This window comes from Schistocerca nitens, chromosome 6 (assembly GCF_023898315.1).
Source record: "Schistocerca nitens isolate TAMUIC-IGC-003100 chromosome 6, iqSchNite1.1, whole genome shotgun sequence".
Classification (NCBI taxonomy): Eukaryota; Metazoa; Arthropoda; class Insecta; order Orthoptera; family Acrididae; genus Schistocerca; species Schistocerca nitens.
Window position 1 is genome coordinate 519306073 of NC_064619.1, and position 24545 is coordinate 519330617.

At 41.3% G+C, this 24545-nt stretch overlaps 1 protein-coding gene across 2 annotated transcripts in view; it reads left to right on the top strand.

The window, feature by feature from the left end:
- LOC126262290 (homeotic protein spalt-major-like) overlaps positions 1–24545 on the top strand; it is a 587215-nt gene that overhangs the window by 550931 nt on the left and 11739 nt on the right. For both annotated transcript variants that reach the window (XM_049958813.1, XM_049958814.1), the window contains exons 5-10: positions 544–3076; positions 8221–8319; positions 11635–11771; positions 19004–19225; positions 20140–20386; positions 21012–21157. In XM_049958813.1, the coding sequence (XP_049814770.1) occupies positions 544–3076; positions 8221–8319; positions 11635–11771; positions 19004–19225; positions 20140–20386; positions 21012–21157 (3384 nt within the window). The remainder of the gene's footprint in view (positions 1–543; positions 3077–8220; positions 8320–11634; positions 11772–19003; positions 19226–20139; positions 20387–21011; positions 21158–24545) is intronic.

Here is a 24545-nt window from a genome sequence, read left to right on the forward strand (position 1 = left end):
GGGAGATGAAGAAGCTTGCACAGGATAGGGTAGCATGGAGAGCTGCATCAAACCAGTCTCAGGACTGAAGACCACAACAACAACAGTGTGTAAGCTTAGGGACTGATGACCTTAGCAGTTAAGTCCCATAAGATTTCACACACATTTGAACAATTCTGCTGATCCTGTCTGATTAATCGTGCATGTATACTGAGAACATTAGAGATCCTATTACTTTTCTTTGGGGCACAGCTGATGTCAGTTTCGTTTCTGCGGAACATTCATAACGTACTGGGTTCTATTTGTCAAACGTTCATCGAGCCAACCACATATCTGCGAAGAAGCTCCATTTTGTTACTAGGCGGCAATGTGGTGGTGTCCAACGCCTTTCGCAAATCTAGGAAGACGGGTTATATTTATTCACCCGCATCTGTTGTTTAGAAGATGTCTTGTATGAACAAAACAAGTTTTATTTCACAACCGTAAATGTTCAGTTGCTCTCACAATAATATTTTCCAGTAATTTGTGTACTACATATAATAAAGTAATAAATATAAAATGCAGGTGGCAGGTCCGTCTCCTCCACCGCCACCCCCGCCTCCACAGGCGGTTCCCCAGCAGCAGCAGCAACTCCACTCGCAGCTGCAGCCACAGCAGGGGCAGCCGCCGGCGCAGGTCCCACAGCAACTGCTGCCGTGCTCCATCTCGTCATCGCTGGCAGCGTCTATTATCACCAACCCGGAGCCGCCGCCACTCAACGAACCCAACACCCTGGAGATGCTACAGCGGCGAGCGCAAGAGGTGCTGGAGAACGCAAGCCAGGGACTGCTGGCCAACAACCTGGCAGACGAGCTGGCCTTCCGCAAGGGCGGCGCCGGCGGCAAGTCTAGCTCGCTCTCGCCGTACGACTCCAAGTCTGGCCGCAACGAGCCCTTCTTCAAGCACCGCTGCCGCTACTGCGGCAAGGTCTTCGGCAGCGATTCGGCGCTGCAGATACACATCAGGTCGCACACGGGAGAGCGGCCGTTCAAGTGCAACGTGTGCGGCAGCCGCTTCACCACCAAGGGGAACCTCAAGGTGCACTTCCAGAGGCACTCGGCCAAGTTCCCACACATAAAAATGAATCCGAACCCGGTGCCAGAGCACCTGGACAAGTACCATCCACCACTGCTGGCGCAACTGGGGCAGAGCCTGTCGCCGCACGGACAGCAGCCGCCGCCGCCCGTGCCGCCAGTTCCGCCCCCGCAGAGTCCGTTCAGCTTCCCGCTGTACAGACCTCCACAGCCGCCGCCGCCGCAGCAGCCGGCGCCGCCGCCGCACGCCGTGCCGCCGCACGACCTGCTGCCGTTGCCCCCACCTCCCCTACTGCCGCCGCACGCCCTTTTCGCGCCCGGACCGCTACCGCGCATCGCGCCAGCGGAGCAGGATGCGCCCGAGAACTTGTCGAAACCTCAGCCAACCAGGCAGTCTCCCCCTCCCCCGATGCAACAGCAGCAGCAACAACCGCGACCGCAAGAACAGCAACAGCAACAACAGCAGCAACAACACGACGGCAACGAGGAGCCGCCATTCGTCAAACAGGAAGAGATGGACGATGCCGCGTCGACGCAGCGGCGGCAAGAGGAAGACGACTGCGAAGGTCGCCTCAGCCCGAAACGGGAACCTCCCGAGGACCCTGAAGATGTCGATATGTCCGCCAGGTTCCCGTCGTCTTCACCGTACGACGACAGTCTGGACAGTAAATACAACAGCCAGGACGAGGAGAACAGCCTGCAGGACCAGCCAGAAAACCTGTCGAGCAAGGGCGCGGGCACCTCCAGCAGGCTCTCACCACCGAGCTCGACGTCTTCCGGTAGTGCAGTTGCCATCGACCCTGCCAAGGACCCGGCCATCTATACCAGTCTCCTCCCGCGGCCAGGTAGCAACGACAACTCGTGGGAGTCTCTCATCGAGATCACCAAAACGTCGGAGACCTCCAAGCTGCAGCAGCTAGTCGACAACATCGAGCACAAACTGACGGACCCCAACCAGTGTGTCATCTGCCACCGCGTCCTCTCGTGCAAGAGTGCACTGCAGATGCACTACCGTACACATACCGGTGAAAGGCCGTTCAAGTGCAAGATATGTGGCCGCGCGTTCACCACCAAGGGCAACCTCAAGACGCACATGGGCGTGCACCGTGCCAAGCCTCCGGCGAGAGTGCTGCACCAGTGCCCCGTCTGCCACAAGAAGTTCACTAATGCGCTGGTACTACAGCAGCACATCAGGCTACATACGGGAGAACCCACAGATCTGACCCCGGAACAGATACAAGCTGCAGAAGTGAAAGACTTCCCTGCAGCGGCCTCGACTCCTGGGCCTCCCTTTCCCGGTCCCGTCTCCTTTCTGCAGGCCTTCCCACCGCTGCCACCACCAGGCATTCACCTACCACCCGCGCAGCACCACACCAAGCTCCCGGCAGGGTCTGCACACGGGGAGCTCAAAGAGGAAAAGCCCGACTACCCCGATGACGACAACTCGAGTAGCAGTGGTGGTGGAGGGCAGCAGCAACAGCAACAGCAACAACAGCAACAGCAGCAGCAGCAGCAGCAGCAGCAGCAGCATCAGCAGCAACCACAGGCTTGCACATCTGCCTTGCAGCAGCAACCGCCACCACAAATCTTCTGCACGTCCCTGGCGGCACTCGAGAACCAGGTGCGCACCATCACAACAATGGCGTCACAGCTTTCGGCGGCCAAGTGCTCGCCACCGGCGGCCACACCAGGCTCGGCGCCACCCCTAAACGGTGACCGCTCGCCGTCTCCCAGCGCTGGTGCCCCCGCCGGCCCCAGCGCCGCAGCCAGCCCCTCGGCGTCGGAGTCTGGTGGCTCACTGAGTGGCGCCCTCGACCTAACGCCACGCTCTTCCTCTGTCGGCGCTCCGACACCTTCTCCTGGCCCGCCGACATCAGCCTCGGGGCCAACTGCAGCGCCACTACCCCCACCACCACCTGGCGCCTTCTCAGGCTTCGGCTTACTACCACCTGGACCCATTGGCAGTGCCTTGACGTCCTCTGTTCTCACATCGACTGCATTCAGTCCCATTGGCCTTGGGGCAGGTAAGCAAAGAATTTCAGATGCAGCGCTACTGCTGTCTAAGAGTCATATTTGCACTTAAATACATGACTGGTTGTGGATTTATGCACTAGGAAATGGAAATTGTTACTTCATGGAACACTAGTCTGGTACATGTCAAACTGGTGAAGATGTTAATCACCTAACAGGTACAAAATGATGAAACATTCATTCCATTTGTAACCGATGTCCACCACCAACATCAGTGTGATGTGTGACAGCTATGTGCATGAACCAATGTTGTATTCATTGTAGCATTGGAGTAGACAGCCTCCAAATGTCATCAGGGGGAATTTCTTAACATGCCAGAAACATATGCTATGGTAGTATGTTACTGCTCATTGCATCCCACGCATGCCATATTGGTGAAAATCGAGGGTACCAGGCACGTTAGTTAAGGACCCACTCATTCCTCAAGGTGTTTGTGGTATGAACTGCATTGTGGGTTCTTGTATTATTCTACTGGAATATACAATTTGATCATGAGGGGAATGACAAGGTTTACTGTTCCTGACACACACTGGCAAGTACCTAGCCTCTCTTTGAAAATTATCAAATCAGTACTATTGTTACACCCAACAGCTCTGCACAGTATGGTTCCGAGAGTTAGAGGGGTGTGGGTCTCAAGAATCACTGCTTCTAGTGAACTTTTCACTGGTTGAAAGTCCATCTGCCACAAACAAAAGCCAGACTCTTCACTGAGTATCATGAAAACCCACTCAATGTTCCTCTTTACTCTATACCATGCAAGTCTCTGTTGCCATTGGTACGGTTCCAGCAGTAAATGATCTAGGCAACATGAGATCTCAATCCAGCACTCAGCAATAGGCTCCTAATGGTTTGTGGTCGCTCCTAACAGTTTGTGGTGGCACTCTGCCTGTAACCTATGTACAGATTTCAGCTGTTATAATCTGTCTGTCTGTCTGTCAGAGTCAGCTGAACAATCCTATGATCCATGTGAAGCATAGTCCTTCTAGAAGGACCTGTACCTACCCTTCTTGCCACACCATTGGCCTGAATCCTTCTCATAATCTTTCATTCTGCAATCATTGTACTGCAGCCAACTGTCTGTGCAATCTTTTGGTGTGATGCTCCCTCCTGCCAATGATTTAGCTATTCTCAAAAGACCAAAAGATGGCAATACACTGCTTGTGAATGCCCTATAGGAATCTCTATTGTGATCTCCACCTAAAAAGTTCAGTTGTGTTAGACATGCCCAATAGCTGTTGTGTACTCACATCATCGTTCATTTGTAGGAATGCCTTTTTTTCTGTGCTTAAAACAGAATCGCATAAGGACAAAGTTTTAACCAACATATCCAGGAGGAAATACTGGAGTATCATTTCAATGGCATTTAGTCAAGATATTCATGGTGTAGCACTTCCCATTTCAGGCAGTGTATATAAAGATAGATCACAGCTATAAGCTACAAGTGAATAAATTTTTCATCTCTAGCGTCTTAACAAACTATAAATATTGATAATGTGTTATGAACTTGAGAAACAGCCACAAAGGGCTCACGAAACAATATACAGCTTGTTTTTGCAGCTCTGTTAACCTTTGACAAATGGACATCAACTTTGTTTTTTTCAGCTGGAACTATTCTGTTTCCGGCCCTAAATTAGTAGCTCCAATGACGCAAATTTAGTGATATAAATACCGGAAGTTTCAAATAAAACACATGTTCTGTGTACAGCATTGCATATGAATCGATAGCAGTGAGGCCGGCTCCATTTGCTGATGATGTTCTACACCATTAGTCAGACTCTGGCAGGTGGCATATCAGTTTTAGCTACACTAGATGCCTTGGAAGGAAGTCCATGAAAATTGTTGCACCATTTGGCAGATCAAGCCAGTGTGTCAGTAGTATATGCTCCCAGAGCTGTGAACTAACTCACAAAGAAAACTTACAAAGTAATTGATTCAGATGCTGTTTCTCAAGCTCACTGCTAAGAAAGTCTGAAAATGTGTCTTGCACAATAATTATAATAATATCAAAGTATTTGTTTGGTGTACATGGTGTTTCACAATTTCTATTACAAGCTTTCAGGGGTTGTAGAGGGTACTTATTAGACAAGAGTTTCAGTAAGGAACATGTCTACAAATGTAACATTTGGATAAGTTTGAAGATCAGATCGATTTCAAATCTCCCACTTCATGGTGTACACACACACACACACACACACACACACACACACACACACACACACACAGCATAGACGAACTGACCCGTCTAATCTACAGGGAGCCCATGGCATTGGCAAAGTTTCAAGTACTGATTGTCAGTTTTCTTCTACATGACACAGAACATCGTGTCAAAAGTCAAGAGTACAGCATGTCCGAGGAACACTACAGTGAAATCGCCTAGTTTTGAATGTACAAGTTTCTCACAGCTGTTGTTGTAGGTGGACAAAAATGGTATGTGTTGTCATAATTACAATGGGGCCTGGCAACAGAATTCTGTGTGTGTGTGTATGTGTGTGTGAAACAATCTGTGTATTAATGGAAAAGTGTTTCCCTTTTGGATATCAAAGAAATCTGTCACTGAAAACTATTGAGTAGGTTATTACCAGTCCTGTGCCTCCTGTTCAATATGTTTCTTTGAACATGAGACATTGCTTCACCAAGCAGCGGCTGGAGAAAATACAGGGTGTACATAAACTCTAGGAACACTTTCAGTTATTTATTGCACAAGAACTAAACAATGTGCAGATGTCATACATATTGCATTATGAAGAGAAACTCTGAAAGTCTTTTTTACAAACATTCAATATGCGAACCATGAGTGACCCAGCAGACGTCAATAAGGTAATCAAATTCTTGCCATACCCGTCCCAGCATGGCATTGCCAACTGTGACAGTTGCTTCCCGTATTCTCTCCCGGAGCTCTGCTACATCACGTGGTAGAGGCGATACATACACCAGATCCTTAATGTGTCCCCACAGAAAAAAGCCACACAGAGTGAGATCTGGTGATCGGGGACGCCATTTCATGAAACAGCTGTCCCCTTCTGTAGCACGGCCGATTCATCAATGTGGCAGCTCCGTGTTCAGGTACCCACGAACTTCACGATGAACATGGGGTGGAGCCCTATCCTGCTGAAAGATGAACGGAGAGTCCGATTGCATTTGAGGCATCAGCCATTCTGCAACATGTCCAAGTAGGAATATATCCAGTGACAGTGCTCTCGGTGAAGAAGAATGTCCCTTACAGTTTTCGACGTGACAAGGCACAAAAAACATTTACCTTTGGGGAATCACACTCAAATTCAATGCATTCATGTGGATGCTTTGTACCCCAGATTCAACAGAATTCAACAAACAATCAAGAATGCCATCCTCATCCTCATTCAGTCATTTCAACTGCGAACAAAACTCAAAACGCTTGTCTTTGTTGTCATCATTAAGCTTCTGCACTAGCTCCAATTTGAATGGTTTCAAAGACAGCTTCTGTTGCAGGACTTTCCACAGTGTCACTGGAGCCATTTCGAGTTCAAGAGATGCACGACACATCATTTTCTTTGGACTCATAAATGTCTCTCGTACGTGCTCCACATTCACTTCACTCACACTGGGATGTCCACTTCTCCTTGCCGGGCACAAGCAACCCATTGTAACGAATTTGTTGTGCCAGTGGTAAATGGCCTTCCTTGTTGATGGCTTCTTACCGTACTTGGTTCTAAACATCTGTTGAACAGCTGCAGCACACTTGTTTTTGCCGAACTACACACAGAAAGCTCGCCCTGCACCTGAACTTGCCATGTTTGGACTAGCACTGGCTATCACCAAATTACCAAACTAGGTTGTGGCAGTATACATGAAAAAAAGACTTTCAGCATTTCTCTTCAAAATGACATATGTATGATATCTGTACAAGGTTTGGTGCTTGTGCAATAAATAATTGAAAGTGTTCCTAGACTTTATGTACACCCTGTACATATGATTAAAGAAATGTACAAGCTTTCAGATTCAGTGGCTCCTTCTTCTGGCAGAAGGGTTGAAAGGGAAGAAGGAGAAGTGAAGGTAAAGGGCTGATGAAGTTTAGGAAATGGGGAGAGTTCGAAAAAGTCATCCAGAAACCCATGTCCAGGGAACTTACCGGACAATATAAGTAGGAAAGGCTGTACACATTTTGATATACGATAGCGACTATAGAATTTTGGATACCAGTTACTTCAGACAAATAAAGTATCTATACCAATTCAGTTGGATTTTAACAGATATACTCTAAAAATGTCAGAGTTACTTAAGTATAATTACTATTCCTCTAATCTGTCATAGCTAAGATGACCCAGTAAGCAAATAATTGAAGTTAAATCCCTGTTGGCTACACAGTGACACATTTCCCACTATGAGGAGACTGGCATATTCTTTCACCAAACACTCAATCACTGCCAGGGTATGGGGCTATAAAACTGGTGACCTTGGAAAATATCTATATGTCCGGATAAGAAGAAATTCAATTCTCTATGAAACTGGCCATGATACCTAACTTCCAAAACAAAAAAGCAGTCTCTTTTGGCAGACTATTTACTTGAAAGCATTGATTTTCTTACATCAAATATATCCTCACAAAACATTTGCTGGTAGAGTATTTTTTTCTCCTATTACCTTTTTGGAAGTTAAGCAGAATACTGTCAGTCTATGAAATGGTGACCCTAAAAAAAAAATAGCGTACAAGATCTGAGGTCGCAAAACACTGGAGACAGCCATGCATGCACATTCAATGAAGTTATTATTTTAATTAGCACTCCAGAGTCAGTTGACAAGTATGTGTATCAGATGCAAAATAAATTTTAACAATGTTTTAGATGGCACCTATAAATCTACTACTATTACTCCAAACTCAAATTATAACGAACACTTATAAGCAATACAGGACAGTATCATTTTGTTAATTATGTCTACATTTTTTGTCGGAGAAAGAAAGCTTCACTTACAGCATATCAAAAATAGCTCTGCACTAATTGTGACATTTATTTTGTCACATACATAATTTTTTAGATAGCACAATTAATTCTATTTCTTTCAGATTTTAACTCTTTCTCACTGCATGAAGAGGAAAAAACTTTGTACAGAAAATGCAAACTATACAAAAATCATAAGATGAAGTCCACTTATCTTTCAGATTCAGAGTTCAATGGTCGAAGCAGATTTCCATTTCATCCGCTGGCACCTTCACTTCGAGACAAAATACCCTACTCGTTTCTAGATTCTCACATCAATAGTAAGTTTGACTATAGTTCCTAAATTTGTAAGATAAATACTATTGATGTAACACATGAACATAAGCATGAAACTGCAAACAATTCTCAAGGGCAGAAAACACACATTTGAAACAATATGTCTTCTGTATGAATATGGAAATACAATGTTAATACAATGTAAAACATAGGATAAGAAACATGTGCTTGAAAGAAAAGGTGATTATAAACATCTTAAAGGTGAAGTCAGAAGAAATGGAAGGACAACTGAACAGAGAGTACTTATTTTCTGCAGCTCCATTACTAGTTCTTTTGCTGATTCAGAAGAAAAGCATGAGAGTACCAATATTTTTTTGAGGTTACATGGTTCCATATCCAGAAAATCATCTGTCATTTAAGAATATGGAAAAAAGCATTAGCCCTATCTAATATGTTCTAGTCACTTCTTACTAATGAACTTTAAAGGGACTACTTCTTACAGGTATATGCAGGAATTTATTATTTGAATTTAAATTTCCTAATTCAGAAATGAAATGTGACAATGTGCCTAACAAATGTATTTTGACTGAACTACTCACAATTGGATTTGCATGCTATGTCTGTCTGACTGCATTCAGTTTATGGCATGGGAATCCTAATAACCCAATGAAAACACAACTATTCCTAGACAACAGCTGATCTATTGTCAAAGCTAGATAAATATTTATGAGCTTTCTTCTGAATGTAACAAATAAAGTGAACAGTTTAATTTCTATTTCATTGACTTATTTCTGGAATTAAAAAAAATCTTTTTGCAAATTGCAATATTTGGCACTGACATTATTAACTTGTTTAAGATAATATGTTAGAAATTAGGTTTTGTATAACTAAATCAGTGGTAAAAAGCCATGAACCAACATTACCTTATTTCAGTTCTCATTTCTTACAGTCTCTCACATGAACATAGCATCTAATTTTAAGTATGGAAAAATAACTGGTAATAGTTATAAAAGTATTGTAAGGTATTTTAGAGTAAGCCATTGAATTGGTTTTTTGCATTTGCTTCTGTTAAATCTCATGAAAGAATGAAACACCAAACCACAATAAGAGTAACAAATATAAATTTGTGCATTAACAAATGCCATCAATGACAATATGCCTGATTTTTATATAATTTTTTTTCTATTCATTTTGTATTTAAACAATTTTAAGTCTTCGTATCATAGTGCTATTGACTTTGTGGAAAATCTTACATACTGTCAGACACTGTGTCAAATAATGTTCTCCTAATATTGAAAGTAGCAACTCTACATAGCTTTAATCTAGGAAGTTTATACTTATATTCTACTAGCCAAACTGTACTTGAAATATTTGTTATTCCACTTAAATGTTGCATGGCTATCTCCTAAAAGATTTGTATATTTTCTGTAATAACTGTGAAAATTTTCTACATTATAGGAGATGAATGAATGATTCAGTTATTAACATAGTCTTATGTTGGTAAGAAGACAACAATCACAAAATGTGGAGATCTCTCTGCTGAGAGCTTTGCATTTTTACATAACATAATACTTCTGAGCCAAAAAGTCAAGAATTTATTCTATCTAAAACTGTTGTGTGTATGCCAGATACAGTTCCATCTTATGTCATACACAAGTATATATGAGCATTTATGATATTGTGAATTGAAATATATTCATTCTGCTTGACACACAATGCTGAAGAACATTCATTTAGCATTAATTACATTACACCTAATGCTCCACTTCGTCTGAATTGTGATAATGCAGTTACTGAGCTCTACCACAAAATCAGACACAAAATGTAGAAGACAATATAATATCTGAAAAATCATAAATAAGATTGTACAATTCAACTGCAAATGACTATCATAACTTAGTTAACATTTAGTAGGGCAGTCAACAATAATACGATAAATTCTCAAAATTTCAAGTTTCATAATCAGAAGTTTTGTCTTACAGCATTCATTAGAAAATAACACATACTGTAAAATTGGTAAAAAAAGAAACATGACTCTTCCTCCAGTTTACTATTTCTTGTTATGCTGCACATGGTGTGTGCCTTCAGATTGTGTTCCACTCCTGTTTTCCTTAATCACTAGATACAGAACTATAGTAAAAAAACTTCCTTAAATCTTTATTTACAACTATTTAAGGCAGTTACCTTTTCATATCTATTGACCGAAAAGTTCTGTCATCAATATCTGTAGTATGGCACAGAACAGATATCTACACTTCAACAGGAAATCTCCAATGGATTATTATCACATGTTAGTAAAAATATATAGTCACACATATTAAAAAGTAGTCACTCCTACAAACAAATGGACAAATTTTCACAGCCTGATTACATTATTTCCACATAAATAGTTCATAAGCAACAGTAAGGGAAAAAACAATGGCCATTCACTATATGGAAGATGCATTGAACAGCTGCTAGAATATATGAACATGAAGTTGATTACTGAGCCTCAACTACCAAACATATTTTCTTGATTAGAGTGCGCGCGCGCACACACACACACACACACACACACACACACACACACACACACACACACACACACAAAATCTCCCCTGATACTGGGGCTCAAATGGTTTACAGGTGTCAATTCCGAAATAGCCATATGTGACATGCATGTCCCAGTTGAAAGGTGACTATTGTGACAGCAGACAAACAGCAGTATTAATAGCATTATGAGAGTAGGTAGCATCCTTAAAACAAGATGTGGTATCTTCTTTACGACAATAGAAGTTCAAAATTTTTAAAAAGTGGTTGAGGGAGAACAAGTACGTTTAAGATAGTGGAAAGAAAGAATTCAGTTTTAAAGGATATAGAAAACTGTACAAAGAATATGTAGATGTAACGCTAATGGAACTGGAATATTAATTCATTTAAAATATGTGTCTTTGTGAGACCTCCTTCCTTCGACAAAATACTGTGTGGGATTTTCTTCCCTTCATAAGGAAGTGAAGTGAAGTGAAGTGAAGTAAAGGAAGAAGGAAGGAAGATTAGGATTTAATGTTGCATCAACAATTGTAACTTATGGGTTTGACCATTTCATATATGGTATTTATATTTTTACCCAAAGGAAAGCAATCTTATCGATTTACTAGTTCAAGTAGTATAGATATTTTATACATCAAAATTCACTTGTAGCTGGATATTGTTACAAAAATAAATCAGCTGGTTATTGATGATGACAAAGAACTTATTGCATGCAGTTTTTTCTTTTTTATCATGTAAGAAACAGTATATGTGAACAATCTATTCTTGTCAACCCTTTAGAAACTTTGCTTTACATTTGTAATTTCTCCACACAATGTTTTCCATTACAGTGCGGCCAGGAAACACCACATGCAATATTTGTTTCAAGACTTTTGCATGTAATTCTGCCCTGGAGATTCACTACAGGAGTCATACCAAAGAAAGACCCTTCAAGTGCACAGTTTGTGATCGTGGATTTTCAACTAAGGTAAGAAAAGATACAGCAGTTAATTGTATTGAACTAATAGTCTTTTTTTTTTCATATACATACCATATTTGGGATGGCACTCTGATGTTTGCTAGTCACTACATTTGTTTTGAAAAGAAACCATAAAAATAATTAATAGTGTGTGGTTTATTGGAGAATTGCACCTAGTAAAAATTTTGTGGAATAGGTATTAAAAAAAAAAAACACACACACACACAGAGCTATTTTCTAAGCACTGGGGCTACGGAACCCATAAAAAATTCATGTATCTGCTGATGTTCTGATACATCACTGCAGATTAATTCCACTACCTATATTTCTTGTAGACTGAAAATCTGGCTCCATACCACCAAGCAAAGTGCTTCAATTCTTACTTGCATTTGACATACATGTTTGTTGCAAGTGTTTAACCATCACCCACTAGCAGGACTAGCAACATGATGAATGGAAGTGGTAGGCAACAGTGGTTAACCCATTTTGAGTCATAGCCTGGAAGTCTTTAATTTACGAGCAAGTCAAGCCACTTAGCCAGAAACAACACTCTCTCTCTCTCTCTCTCTCTCTCTCTCTCTCTCTCTCTCTCTCTCTCTCTGTGTGTGTGTGTGTGTGTGTGTGTGTGTGTGTGTGTGTGTGTGTGTGTGTGTGTGTAAGGGAGGGAGGGAGGGAGGGAGGGAGGGAGGGAGAGAGGGAGGAGGGGGGAGAGGGAGGGAGGGAGGGAGTAGGTAGGTCAGAGGTACATGTGTTTGCACATATATGAGCATTTGTGCTTACAGAGAGTGCCTTCATTATTCCATTATCAATATTACACTGAGACCATACCATGATCAACTTAATTTTTTAGATTATAATCATCAAAATATATAAAACATTGCAATAATTATACTATTGCACCTATATTAATAATGACTATCAATAATGAAAACCTTAAGACTTAGCTCTAGTATCTTTTCCTGATCACAATATTGGTGTCCTCCATTTTGTGGTAATTCTTTAATTATATTCATCATAATACTGGCAGAGCCACGTGTGAAAGCACCCACGTGATCTACCAACTGACCTGCCTACACTGTGACGCATTCTATGTGGGAATGACCAGCAACAAACTGTCCATTCGCATGAATGGACACAGGCAGACAGTGTTTGTTGGTAATGAGGATCACCCTGTAGCTAAACATGCCTTGGTGCACGGCCAGCACATCTTGGCACAGTGTTACACTGTCTGGGTTATCTGGATACTTCCCACTAACACCAACCTATCCGAACTCCGGAGATGGGAACTTGCTCTTCAATATATCCTCTCTTCCCGTTATCCACCAGGCCTCAATCTCCGCTAATTTCAAGTTGCCGCCACTCATACCTCACCTGTCATTCAACAACATCTTTGCCTCTGCACTTCTGCCTCAACTGACATCTCTGCCCAAGCTCTTTGTCTTTAAATATGTCTGCTTGTGTCTGTATATGTGTGGATGGATATGTGTGTGTGTGCGAGTGTATACCCGTCCTTTTTTCCCCCTAAGGTAAGTCTTTCCGCTCCCGGGATTGGAATGACTCCTTACCCTCTCCCTTAAAACCCACATCCTTTCCCTCTCCTTCCCTCTTTTCTGATGAGGCAACAGTTTGTTGCGAAAGCTTGAATTTTGTGTGTATGTTTGTGTGTTTATCGACCTGCCAGCGCTTTCGTTTGGTAAGTCACATCATCTTTGTATGTATATATAGTAGAGGGAAACATTCCACGTAGGAAAAATATATCTAAAAACAAAGATGATGTGACTTACCAAATGAAAGTCCTGGCAGGTCGACAGACACACAAATGAAGGATGGGAGACTGCACGTAATGGGTTGAAGGTTTTGATCTACGTAGGCAGAGATACGTTCTGTGGGGGCTTGGTAACCAGCTACAATGGGGCGGCCGGGATGATTGGGTTTGTGAATTTTAGGAAGAAGGTAGAAGGTAGGGGTGCGGGGTGTCGGTGGGGTCAGAAGGTTAATGGAGTCAGGTGAAAGGTTTTGTAGGGGCCTAAGGTTCTGAGGATTCCTTGAAGCTCCGCCTGGACATCAGGAATGGGATTACCTTGGCAAACTTTGTATGTGGTGTTGTCTGAAAGCTGACGCAGTCCCTCAGCCACATACTCCCGACGATCAAGTACCACGGTCGTGGAACCCTTGTCCGCCGGGAGAATGACGATGAACCGGTCAGCCTTCAGATCACGGATAGCCTGGGCTTCAGCAGTGGTGATGTTGGGAGTAGGATTAAGGTTTTTTAAGAAGGATTGAGAGGCAAGGCTGGAGGTCAGAAATTCCTGGAAGGTTTGGAGAGGGTGATTTTGAGGAAGAGGAGGTGGGTCCCGCTGTGACGGAGGACGGAACTGTTCCAGGCAGGGTTCAATTTGGATAGTGTCTTGGGGAGTTGGATCATTAGGGGTAGGATTAGGATCATTTTTCTTTGTGGCAAAGTGATACCTCCAGCAGAGAGTACGAGTGTCTGTCGACCTGCCAGGACTTTCATTTGGTAAGTCACATCATCTTTGTTTATATATATATATATATATAGAGGGAAACATTCCACGTGGGAAAAATATATCTAAAAACAAAGATGATGTGACTTACCGAACGAAAGCACTGGCAGGTCGATAGACACACAAACACACACACAAAATTCAAGCTTTCGCAACAAACTGTTGTCTCATCAGGAAAGAGGGGAAGGAGAGGGAGAGACGAAAGGATGTGGGTTTTAAGGGAGAGGGTAAGGAGTCATTCCAATCCCGGGAGTGGAAAGACTTACCTTAGGGGGAAAAAAGGACAGGTATACACTCGCACACACACACACATATCCATCCACACATATACAGACACAAGCAGACATATTTAAAGACAAAGAGTTTGGGCAGAGATGTCAATCGAGGCGGAAGTGAAGAGTCAAAGAGTCGAACGCCTGGAATCCTTACCCAATCTGTTACCCCCGGAAACCATCCTTGTAACCATTGATGCCACTTCCTTATACACAAATATTCTGCACATCCAGGGCCTCGCTGCGATGGAGCACTTCCTTTCACGCCGATCACCTGCCACCCAACCTAAAACCTCTTTCCTCATCACCTTAGCCAGTCAAAGAGTCTCCCACATCCACACCGGCTGTTCAGAGCATCCTCCTACAGGCCAACCATAAATTAGAACAGCATGCCACCCTCCACCTCAAAAAACTATCCAATCTCCTGGTTTCCCACCTCCGGAAAGGCAACTCACTCACCCTTCACAACCTTTCCAGCAAACCTCAACCTCCTCTCATTGCACACCAACCCAGTCTCTCCCATCTACTCAATCTCCCACTTCCAGCTCCACTCCCTCCAAAACCTCAAAATTCCAATCAACACAACCTGGAACCACAACGCCCTAATTCAGTAGTTAACCTTTCCTCCAAACCTCTCTCCCAATCCGAAACCTCTGTCCTATCCAAAGGCCTCACCTTCAGCCCCACTCCCAGATTCAACCAAACAGCCCTTGTCAAAGATTTACTGTCCTACACTCGTACTCTCTACTGGAAATATCACTTTGCCACGAAGAAAAATGATCCTAATCCTATCCCTAATGATCCAACTCCCCAAGACACCATCCAAATTGAACCCTGCCTGGAACAGTTCCGTCCTCCGTCGCAGTGGGACCCACCTCCTCTTCCTCAAAATCACCCTCTCCAAACCTTCCAGGAATTTATGACTTCCAGCCTTGCATCTCAATCCTTCTTAAAAAACCTTAATCTTACTCCCAACATCACCACTGCTGAAGCCCAGGCTATCCGTGATCTGAAGGCTGACCAATCCATCGTCATTCTTCCGGCGGACAAGGGTTCCACGACCGTGGTACTTGATCTTCGGGAGTATGTGGCTCAGGGACTGTGTCAGCTTTCAGACAACACCACATACAAAGTTTGCCAAGGTAACCCCATTCCCGATGTCCAGGCGGAGCTTCAAGGAATCCTCAGAACCTTAGGCCCCCTGCAAAACCTTTCACCTGACTCCATCAACCTCCTGACCCCACCGACACCCCGCACCCCTACCTTCTACCTTCTTCCTAAAATCCACAAACCCAATCATCCCGGCCGCCCCATTGTAGCTGGTTACCAAGCCCCCACAGAACGGATCTCCACCTACGTAGATCAGCACCTTCAACCCATTACATGCAGTCTCCCATCCTTCATGAAAGACACCAACCACTTTCTCGAACGCCTGGAATCCTTACCCAATCTGTTACCCCCGGAAACCATCCTTGTAACCATTGATGCCACTTCCTTATACACAAATATTCTGCACGTCCAGGGCCTCGCTGCGATGGAGCACTTCCTTTCACGCCGATCGCCTGCCACCCTAACTAAAACCTCTTTCCTCATCACCTTAGCCAGCTTCATCCTGACCCACAACTTCTTCACTTTTGAAGGCCAGACATACCAACAATTAAAGGGAACAGCCATGGGTACCAGGATGGCCCCCTCGTATGCCAACCTATTCATGGGTCGCTTAGAGGAAGCCTTCTTGGTTACCCAGGCCTGCCAACCCAAAGTTTGGTACAGATTTATTGATGACATCTTCATGATCTGGACTCACAGTGAAGAAGAACTTCAGAATTTCCTCTCCAACCTCAACGCCTTTGGTTCCATCAGATTCACCTGGTCCTACTCCAAATTCAATACCACTTTCCTTGACGTTGACCTCCACCTGTCCAATGGCCAGCTTCACACGTCCGTCCACATCAAACCCACCAACATGCAACAGTACCTGCATTATGACAGCTGCCACCCATTCCACATCAAACAGTCCCTTCCCTACAGCCTAGGTCTTCGTGGCAAATGAATCTGCTCCAGTCCAGAATCCCTGAACCATTACACCAACAACCTGACAACAGCTTTCGCATCTCGCAACTACCCTCCCGACCTGGTACAGAAGCAAATAACCAGAGCCATTTCCTCATCCCCTCGAACCCAGAATCCCCCACAGAACCACAAAAGTGCCCCACTTGTGACAGGATACTTTCCGGGACTGGACCAGACTCTGAATGTGGCTCTCCAGCAGGGATATGACTTCCTCAAATCCTGCCCTGAAATGAGATCCATCCTTCTTGAAATCCTCCCCACTCCACCAAGAGTGTCTTTCTGCCGTCCACCTAACCTTTGTAACCTCTTAGTTCATCCCTATGAAATCCCCAAACCACCTTCCCTACCCTCTGGCTCCTATGCTTGTAACCACCCCCAGTGTAAAACCTGTCCCATGCACCCTCCCACCACCACCTACTCCAGTCCTGTAACCCGGAAGGTGTACACGATCAAAGGCAGAGCCACATGTGAAAGCACCCACGTGATTTACCAACTGACCTGCCTACACTGTGATGCATTCTATGTGGGAATGACCAGCAACAAACTGTCCATTCGCATGAATGGACAAAGGCAGACAGTGTTTGTTGGTAATGAGGATCACCCTGTGGCTAAACATGCCTTGGTGCACAGCCAGCACATCTTGGCACAGTGTTACACCGTCCGGGTTATCTGGATACTTCCCACCAACACCAACCTATCTGAACTCCGGAGATGGGAACTTTCTCTTCAATATATCCTCTCTTCCCGTTACCCACCAGGCCTCAATCTCAGCTAATTTCAAGTTACCGTGTCTGTATATGTGTGGATGGATATGTGTGTGTGTGCGTGAGTGTATACCTGTCCTTTTTTCCCCCTAAGGTAAGTCTTTCCGCTCCCGGGATTGGAATGACTCCTTACCCTCTCCCTTAAAACCCACATCCTTTCGTCTTTCCCTCTCCTTCCCCTCTTTGCTGATGAGGCAACAGTTTGTTGCGAAAGCTTGAATTTTGTGTGTGTGTTTGTGTGTCTATCGACCTGCCAGCGCTTTCGTTCGGTGAGTCACATCATCTTTATTTATATATATATATATATATATATATATATATATATATATATATATATATATATATATATATATATATATAATTATTAAAAATAAATTAACTAAATTTGCTATTTTCAAAAAGAATAGTTTACTGAACTATGATTACCCATAAATGAAGGCATGAAACTATAAACAGTTGGATAGTTGCAGAAGTAACCAGTTATTTTTACCATTACACATGTGTGATTCTGTAATTAATTCATATTTGATAAAGGACTCCAAACTACCTAACAAATTAAAAGTGCATCTGAAATAGCCATGCCATTTGTAACTTGTGAAATTATTCCATATAAACAAACTTACTTTCAATCAATTAAAAGTGGCTAAACTTGCACAGAACTAGAAGACGTCAGATTATGATGCATCAGCCAATCACAATTTATGATAATTCAAGTAATTTAGATACTGTTTATAGAGCGGTTTTAAACCTATTAAAATCATGAAACTACAGCCTTTCTATTAGGTCAGAGGTGAAATCTTCAAGATTTTAGTTGAATTACGAGATGCTGAAAATGTTTTTGATCGAAGTAAAAAAAAAAGAAAAAAAGAAAAAGAAAAAAAACTTATGTCCTCTTTGAGTTGTTTTTAATGCAGTGAAATCTGAGAACAGTTACATTGTATGGATTACAATAAGAACAAAACTGTGTAAGTCAGGCACAGAAACATAATCAAAAATTAAAAATTTGTGTTAATTAATTAATTTATGTTACGAAATATTTCTGTTGACACAGCATCACATTCCATTAGTCTATCATAAAGACGTCATATCTTGATTCATTGGCCAGTATTAGTTCTTAACATTTCAGATACTTGCATTCAGTCCAGTCATCTGTTTTTCTGTATGTTCTTCTGCCTTACCGCAACTCCAGGAAGAGTTATTAGATCCTTAACTGATGCTGAAAGATAATTATATTGAAAGCAATGTAGTGACATACATACTGTAACCAGAACAGTATGTCAAGTTTGTATACATTCGAGTCCACTAACATGATATATGTACTTGCTCACTTCTTTGTGTTGAGTTACTTTATATCGTGTTATTCATATAAATACAAAACTCTAGTTTATTGCAAAATATAACTTTTGCTACACTATTCATAGCAGACGATAGAATTCTTTACAAGAAAAACACAGGTATAATACATGAATCTTTGTATAGCTCAATTACAAATGGAAATTTAATCAATTTAGAGCTTGAAAGTATGTGTAGATGATGGCAAAGATTCTGCCATAAGGACTCCCGCTGCACACTTTCGATCTAAAATGTGTTGTTTCCATTAATTTCAGGACAGTACTGACAAACAATCGATCCATGATTGTATCTGTGACCTTGGGAGTCAGTGGCGTATCCAGCGGGACAACAGTGGGGGTCGAGCCAATGACAAACCTAAGGCACAGACAAAGAGAAATGATGCAAATAGGAAAAAAAGAAGTGGAAAGAAGTATACTGGTAGGCTGCCCCCTCTGCTATGCAACCCTGGATACGCCGCTGACTGGATCCCTTTGTTGGTAAGGGTCTCTATCCTCTTACCAATGACTTCAATATTTAATTAATAGTCTCTATGACATGTCTCACTGAGAAATATTTTAACTTATTATAGTATTGTTACATAAATTTGGTAGTAGAGCAATGTACATATTATAATCATTAATGAAATAAATTTCACCAAGTAGACCTTAAGATGAATGACCACTAATTTTTGTAGGCTATGTAAGGGAGCAGCAAGAACTATAATATAATAGTAGAGTTTTATAAAACCACAATCTCTCAGTGATACAGTTTAAAACAGACTGTAAACTCACATAAGTCTTGACTTTGAATTTAGAAGATTATTTGTACATATTGAAAAAATTTCACATACACAACATAATCACAAAAACTCCATAGTTTATTTTTCTGGGTACTGTTTCACTTCAGATTCATTATCATTCATTTCAGTTTCTTCCTTACATTTTTAAACAAACAATATATTGCAAATACTAGAATACATACACAATATTAGGAATGAAAGGCATAAACTGTACTAAGCTGTGCAGCGTCTCACTTACCCATACCTAACTCAAGTCAGCAATACTAGCTTCATTATGACTGCTGCCTTATAATAGACATAAATTTTGTTTCTTGTTGACTTTCACCTCCACAGGTGCTTTGTGAATTACTGTAGCATAGGACAGGAAAATTCACAGGAGAGTTTTGATATTGTAATAGTGTGTATTGATCAAGTACTAATAAGGTATATGACCAGGTAAACAATAAACATTACCTGAAAAAACTTTCTTCAATGTTATTGGTTAGGAGGTTTTATACAAATACTTGTAACTGTGTAGTGCATAATGCTTACTAATTACTTAGGTTATAGACATTGATAAAATGTTTTCTTCTTCAATCATTATTAAATAATCCACATTTTGATCATGTGCAGGGAAATATGAAGCAGCACATGCTAACACACAAAATCCGTGACATGCCTTCCCATCTATTTGAAAGTAAACCTCCACTGCCACCACCATCATCAGGCATGACACAAGTGAAAGAAGAGCCGGCCAGTGGGGAGGAACAGAGTATGGCTACACCACCATCTCTGGAACTAACAGTGAAGTCTGATCTGGGCATAAAACGATCTCCACCAGAGGGAGAAACTATGCTTCCAATTCCAAAGCGACAGCCAGGTAGAGTTGAATAAAGAACTGCTATATTAGAGTACATGGTACTGGAACTAAACATTTTGTAGCTACTTAATGTGCTATGTGTTTAGCTTGTACTAAAATACCTGCAAGTAACACCTAGTGTTTGTGGAAATGTTATTTAACATTAACATGAGACATACTTCCAAATCTTTCCTTGAAATATATTTTGGGACTCAATGCCTTCAACCTATTCTAAGTTGATAAAAAATAGTGGAGCCTGATTTTACATATCTCCTTTTTTTAGTGTGGAAAAGACTTTATTTGCAACACAAAACACTAACAATAGTAACAGATTTTGTTTAGTGTGTCTGTGTGCTTGACAAAATGAGTACAGAACATTCAGAACAAAACTTTCCAACATTAGCTCATGTGTCTGCTTAACTTATCTTGTGTATTTTTTTTAGTACTTTTATTTGGTGCATTTCAGTCACATTAAACAATACCCATTAACTTCAGCATTTAATGTGAAATCAGGATCACACTGTAACCTGTTGCTTTTGTAACTTGGATTGCTTGTCAATAACAACTGTCACAAAAAGAGGGGCAGTAGGCTCCTAAGCCAGCCTTTGTCTGTGATTAAAGGTGTGATGTGTGTGTGTGTTTGCAGGCTTACCAAAACACTTGTGCCATGTTTGCAATAAGAACTTCTCATCCTCGTCAGCACTGCAGATACACATGCGCACCCATACTGGCGACAAGCCTTTCAGGTGCACAATCTGTCAAAAAGCATTCACCACTAAAGGCAATCTTAAGGTAACTATCTGTCTGACATGACATTTTTCAGGAGGAGACTACTGTCCCTCAGTCTATTCTAAATGTATATATATATATTCCTCTTCTCTCCTTCTTCTTTCTTAAAAATTGCAAAAAGTGCTGGATACAAACAAACAATTTGGGTCTGCTTTCGATTAACTCGGATGTCCTTATACATGCTTTGCTTTGAAAAGTACTGTACTGTTTGCTTTTGTAACACTGCAGCTTATCTACTAACAAATTTTCTGATACAATGGCAGCAGGCTACATCGTACATCTTGTGTACTTAAGTTGTTTAAGTTAGAGTTAATACAGCAGATCTCAACAATGAATGAAAACCATAAGAAATGATATTTATTTTATACTCACAACCTGCCCCAGCTTCACACTGGTAGCACTAAGTATCTAAGCCCAGATGAATTGACCAGCATGGCAGTAATAGGTGATACACACAAACCTTTTTCATGCAACAGTCCATTAGTGAAAACCATATCAAAACACTTCCAGTGTCGGCCGGAGTGGCCGTGCTACAGTCTGGAACCGAGCGACCGCTACGGTCGCAGGTTCGAATCCTGCCTCGGGCATGGATGTGTGTGATGTCCTTAGCTTAGTTAGGTTTAAGTAGTTCTAAGTTCTAGGCGACTGATGACCTCAGAAGTTAAGTCGCATAGTGCTCAGAGCCATTTGAACCATTTTGAACACTTCCAGTATTTCCTGGGATGAGCCTTCACATACAGACAAACACAGTGGATGATATTATATATGCATGTGTAATAGCATACAAGACTGACAGTGTACGAAACAATCTGCAAATTGTAACATGTATACAAAACTTACATTGTTCTGAGATGGATAAATTTACCATGCAATAATACAGATCATGTGCCACATTCAGAGGATTTTCAATTTTTTAATTAGGAGCCTGCAGGGCTATTGCCTAGACTCAAAAGACTGTCGTAATTTCTGTAGGTGCAAATGATGTTGCCAGAAATAAACATAGTGAATTTATCACCGTTCTTGAAAGAGTGCTGTCCAAATTTTTTGAACATTGTCAAGCATAATGTTGACATAGCTTTTCCACAAAGGAAAGTGATTTCCAGAGCACAGAGAGATTCAAAAACTGGATTACATCAGGTATTAGAGTATGTTGTAAAAGGATGTGGGAACTTTTTCTGCACTCAAAAACACAGCAGACCAGAATTTCTTAGTTATTTCAAAAAACATAAGTTAGTTTTGAAACATGTCATAAAAGAGGCAAAAATTAAGAAAAATGACAAATATATTATGAAGTCATCCAATAAAACTAAGTGCATGTGGAAAGCTGTGCAAGATCTTATAAAGAAGAAGACAACTCACGAAAATATTGTGATGTCACACAATGGCAAGAATTTCACTGACCCTTGGACAGTTGCAAACAGCTTGAATTCTTATTATCCAATTGTTGCTGGAAAATTAGTGAAGGAAAAATTTGGTAATCCACCTAGTACAATGTTGAAAAAGAACTTTCATTTATTGAAATAAATAATATATCCTTGTCCCTGCGTCGAATAGGCCCAACAGAGCTTCTAAACACCATTAATTCATTGAAGATGACTGGTATGACTGGTATTGATGATATTACGGATTATATTATATTATAAAAGTAACAGCAACTGAAAATGGCAAAAGTAGAACCCCTACATAAAATAGATGATCAGAAATGTATGGGTAACTATAGGCCTGTGTCACTACTTTCAGGGTTTTTGAAAATTATTACAAAAGTGTTCCTTTCATAACCAGTTACATTCTTCGACGAGAAAAGTATTATTTCTGGATGTCAACATGGCTTCAGACCACAGTGATCAACTGAAACAGCCACTTTCGACCTGATAAACCATGTCTTAAATGCAGTGGACAACCACTGAAAAATCTCAGGTTTATTTTTGGACCTAACAAAAGCTTGATTGGTATTGGGTATGTGGATTAAATCATATCTGGAATATTACTCTCAGATAATTGAAATTAAATAACTGGAAGGAAATGAACTCCAGGTACACCTTTCAGAACCATGTGGACTAAGTCATGGGTGTTCCACAAGGCTCTACTTTAGGTCCCTTTCTTGTTTTGGTACACATTAATGACTTCCCATCACATGTTAGGGATTCTGAGCCAGTACTGTTTGCAGATGACACCAGTCTACTGATTGAAGGAAATAAAGAAGAAAATCTTACTGTCTCTGCAAAAGATATTACAATAGAATGGTTTACCAGAAACAGGCTAATAGTCAATCCCCAAAAACAATACTCGTAAATTTCCACAAAGATCAAAATAAAAATGCCGCACAACCTGTAATACTTGTAGATAACCAAAACATTAGTGCTCTTGTTGAAACTAAATTTCTTGGGATTCATATCCAGGAAAATCTTAAATGGAACACTCAAACCACATCTCTAAATTCAAAACTATCAAAAATGAGCTACATAGTAAGAATTCTTTGCAACAATTCTAGTGCGGAAACAGTTTGGGCTGTATACTTTTCTCATGTACATTCAATACTGAAGTACGGTATCATTTTCTTGGGAAATGTAGACCAGGCCAGGTTTCAGGAAACAAAACACAATTATAAGAATACTGGAACAAGTAAAGGGCAGAAAATCATGTAAATCTTTCTTTAAAGATCTAAAGAGCTTACCCCTTCCCTGCATTTATATACTGGAAGTAGTCACGAATGTCAAAAAAAGTATACTACTGAGAAAAGAAAACCTTTTTCCTCGAAACAAAAGTGTCCGTGATTACAGTACCAGGTCAGACACTGACATATATGTTAATCATTGTAACACCACATTATGCCAAAAAGGTGTGTGTATATCATGCAGGAACAAAAATATGACACATAAAATCTCTTCCTTAACTACAAAGTCTGTGACAGCCTACCTTCTGAAAAACTGCTACTGTTCAAGCTCACAGTATATCATGCAAGAAAAAATGTAATTTGTTTCTTTAATTGCAGAAATAAGTTATAAATACACACTACTTAAAAAAAATGTAATTATTAACTGTATAGATCCAATTTGTTATAAAAATTTAAGTGATGTAAGTTTGATGTTTGAAAAACCAATTGATAAAAAAGTTTTCTGTCCAATATCCTGTGTACAATATATGTACTAAAAAAGAGATTTATTTGGACAAATAAATAAATAAGTAAATATGCTTCTAAAGGATGACCTCCCATTGCTATAAAATAAACAATAACTAACTTTTCTACCTGTGAGTACAAACAAAAACATGTGCTCACCAAGTGCTGGTGTCAGTAATCACTAGTCAAAGTTTCTCCCTTTTGAAGCTATGGAAATCTGACTAAAGAAAAAGAAAGTAATGAAGATACTAGGAGAATGTGATGGTAAGAACT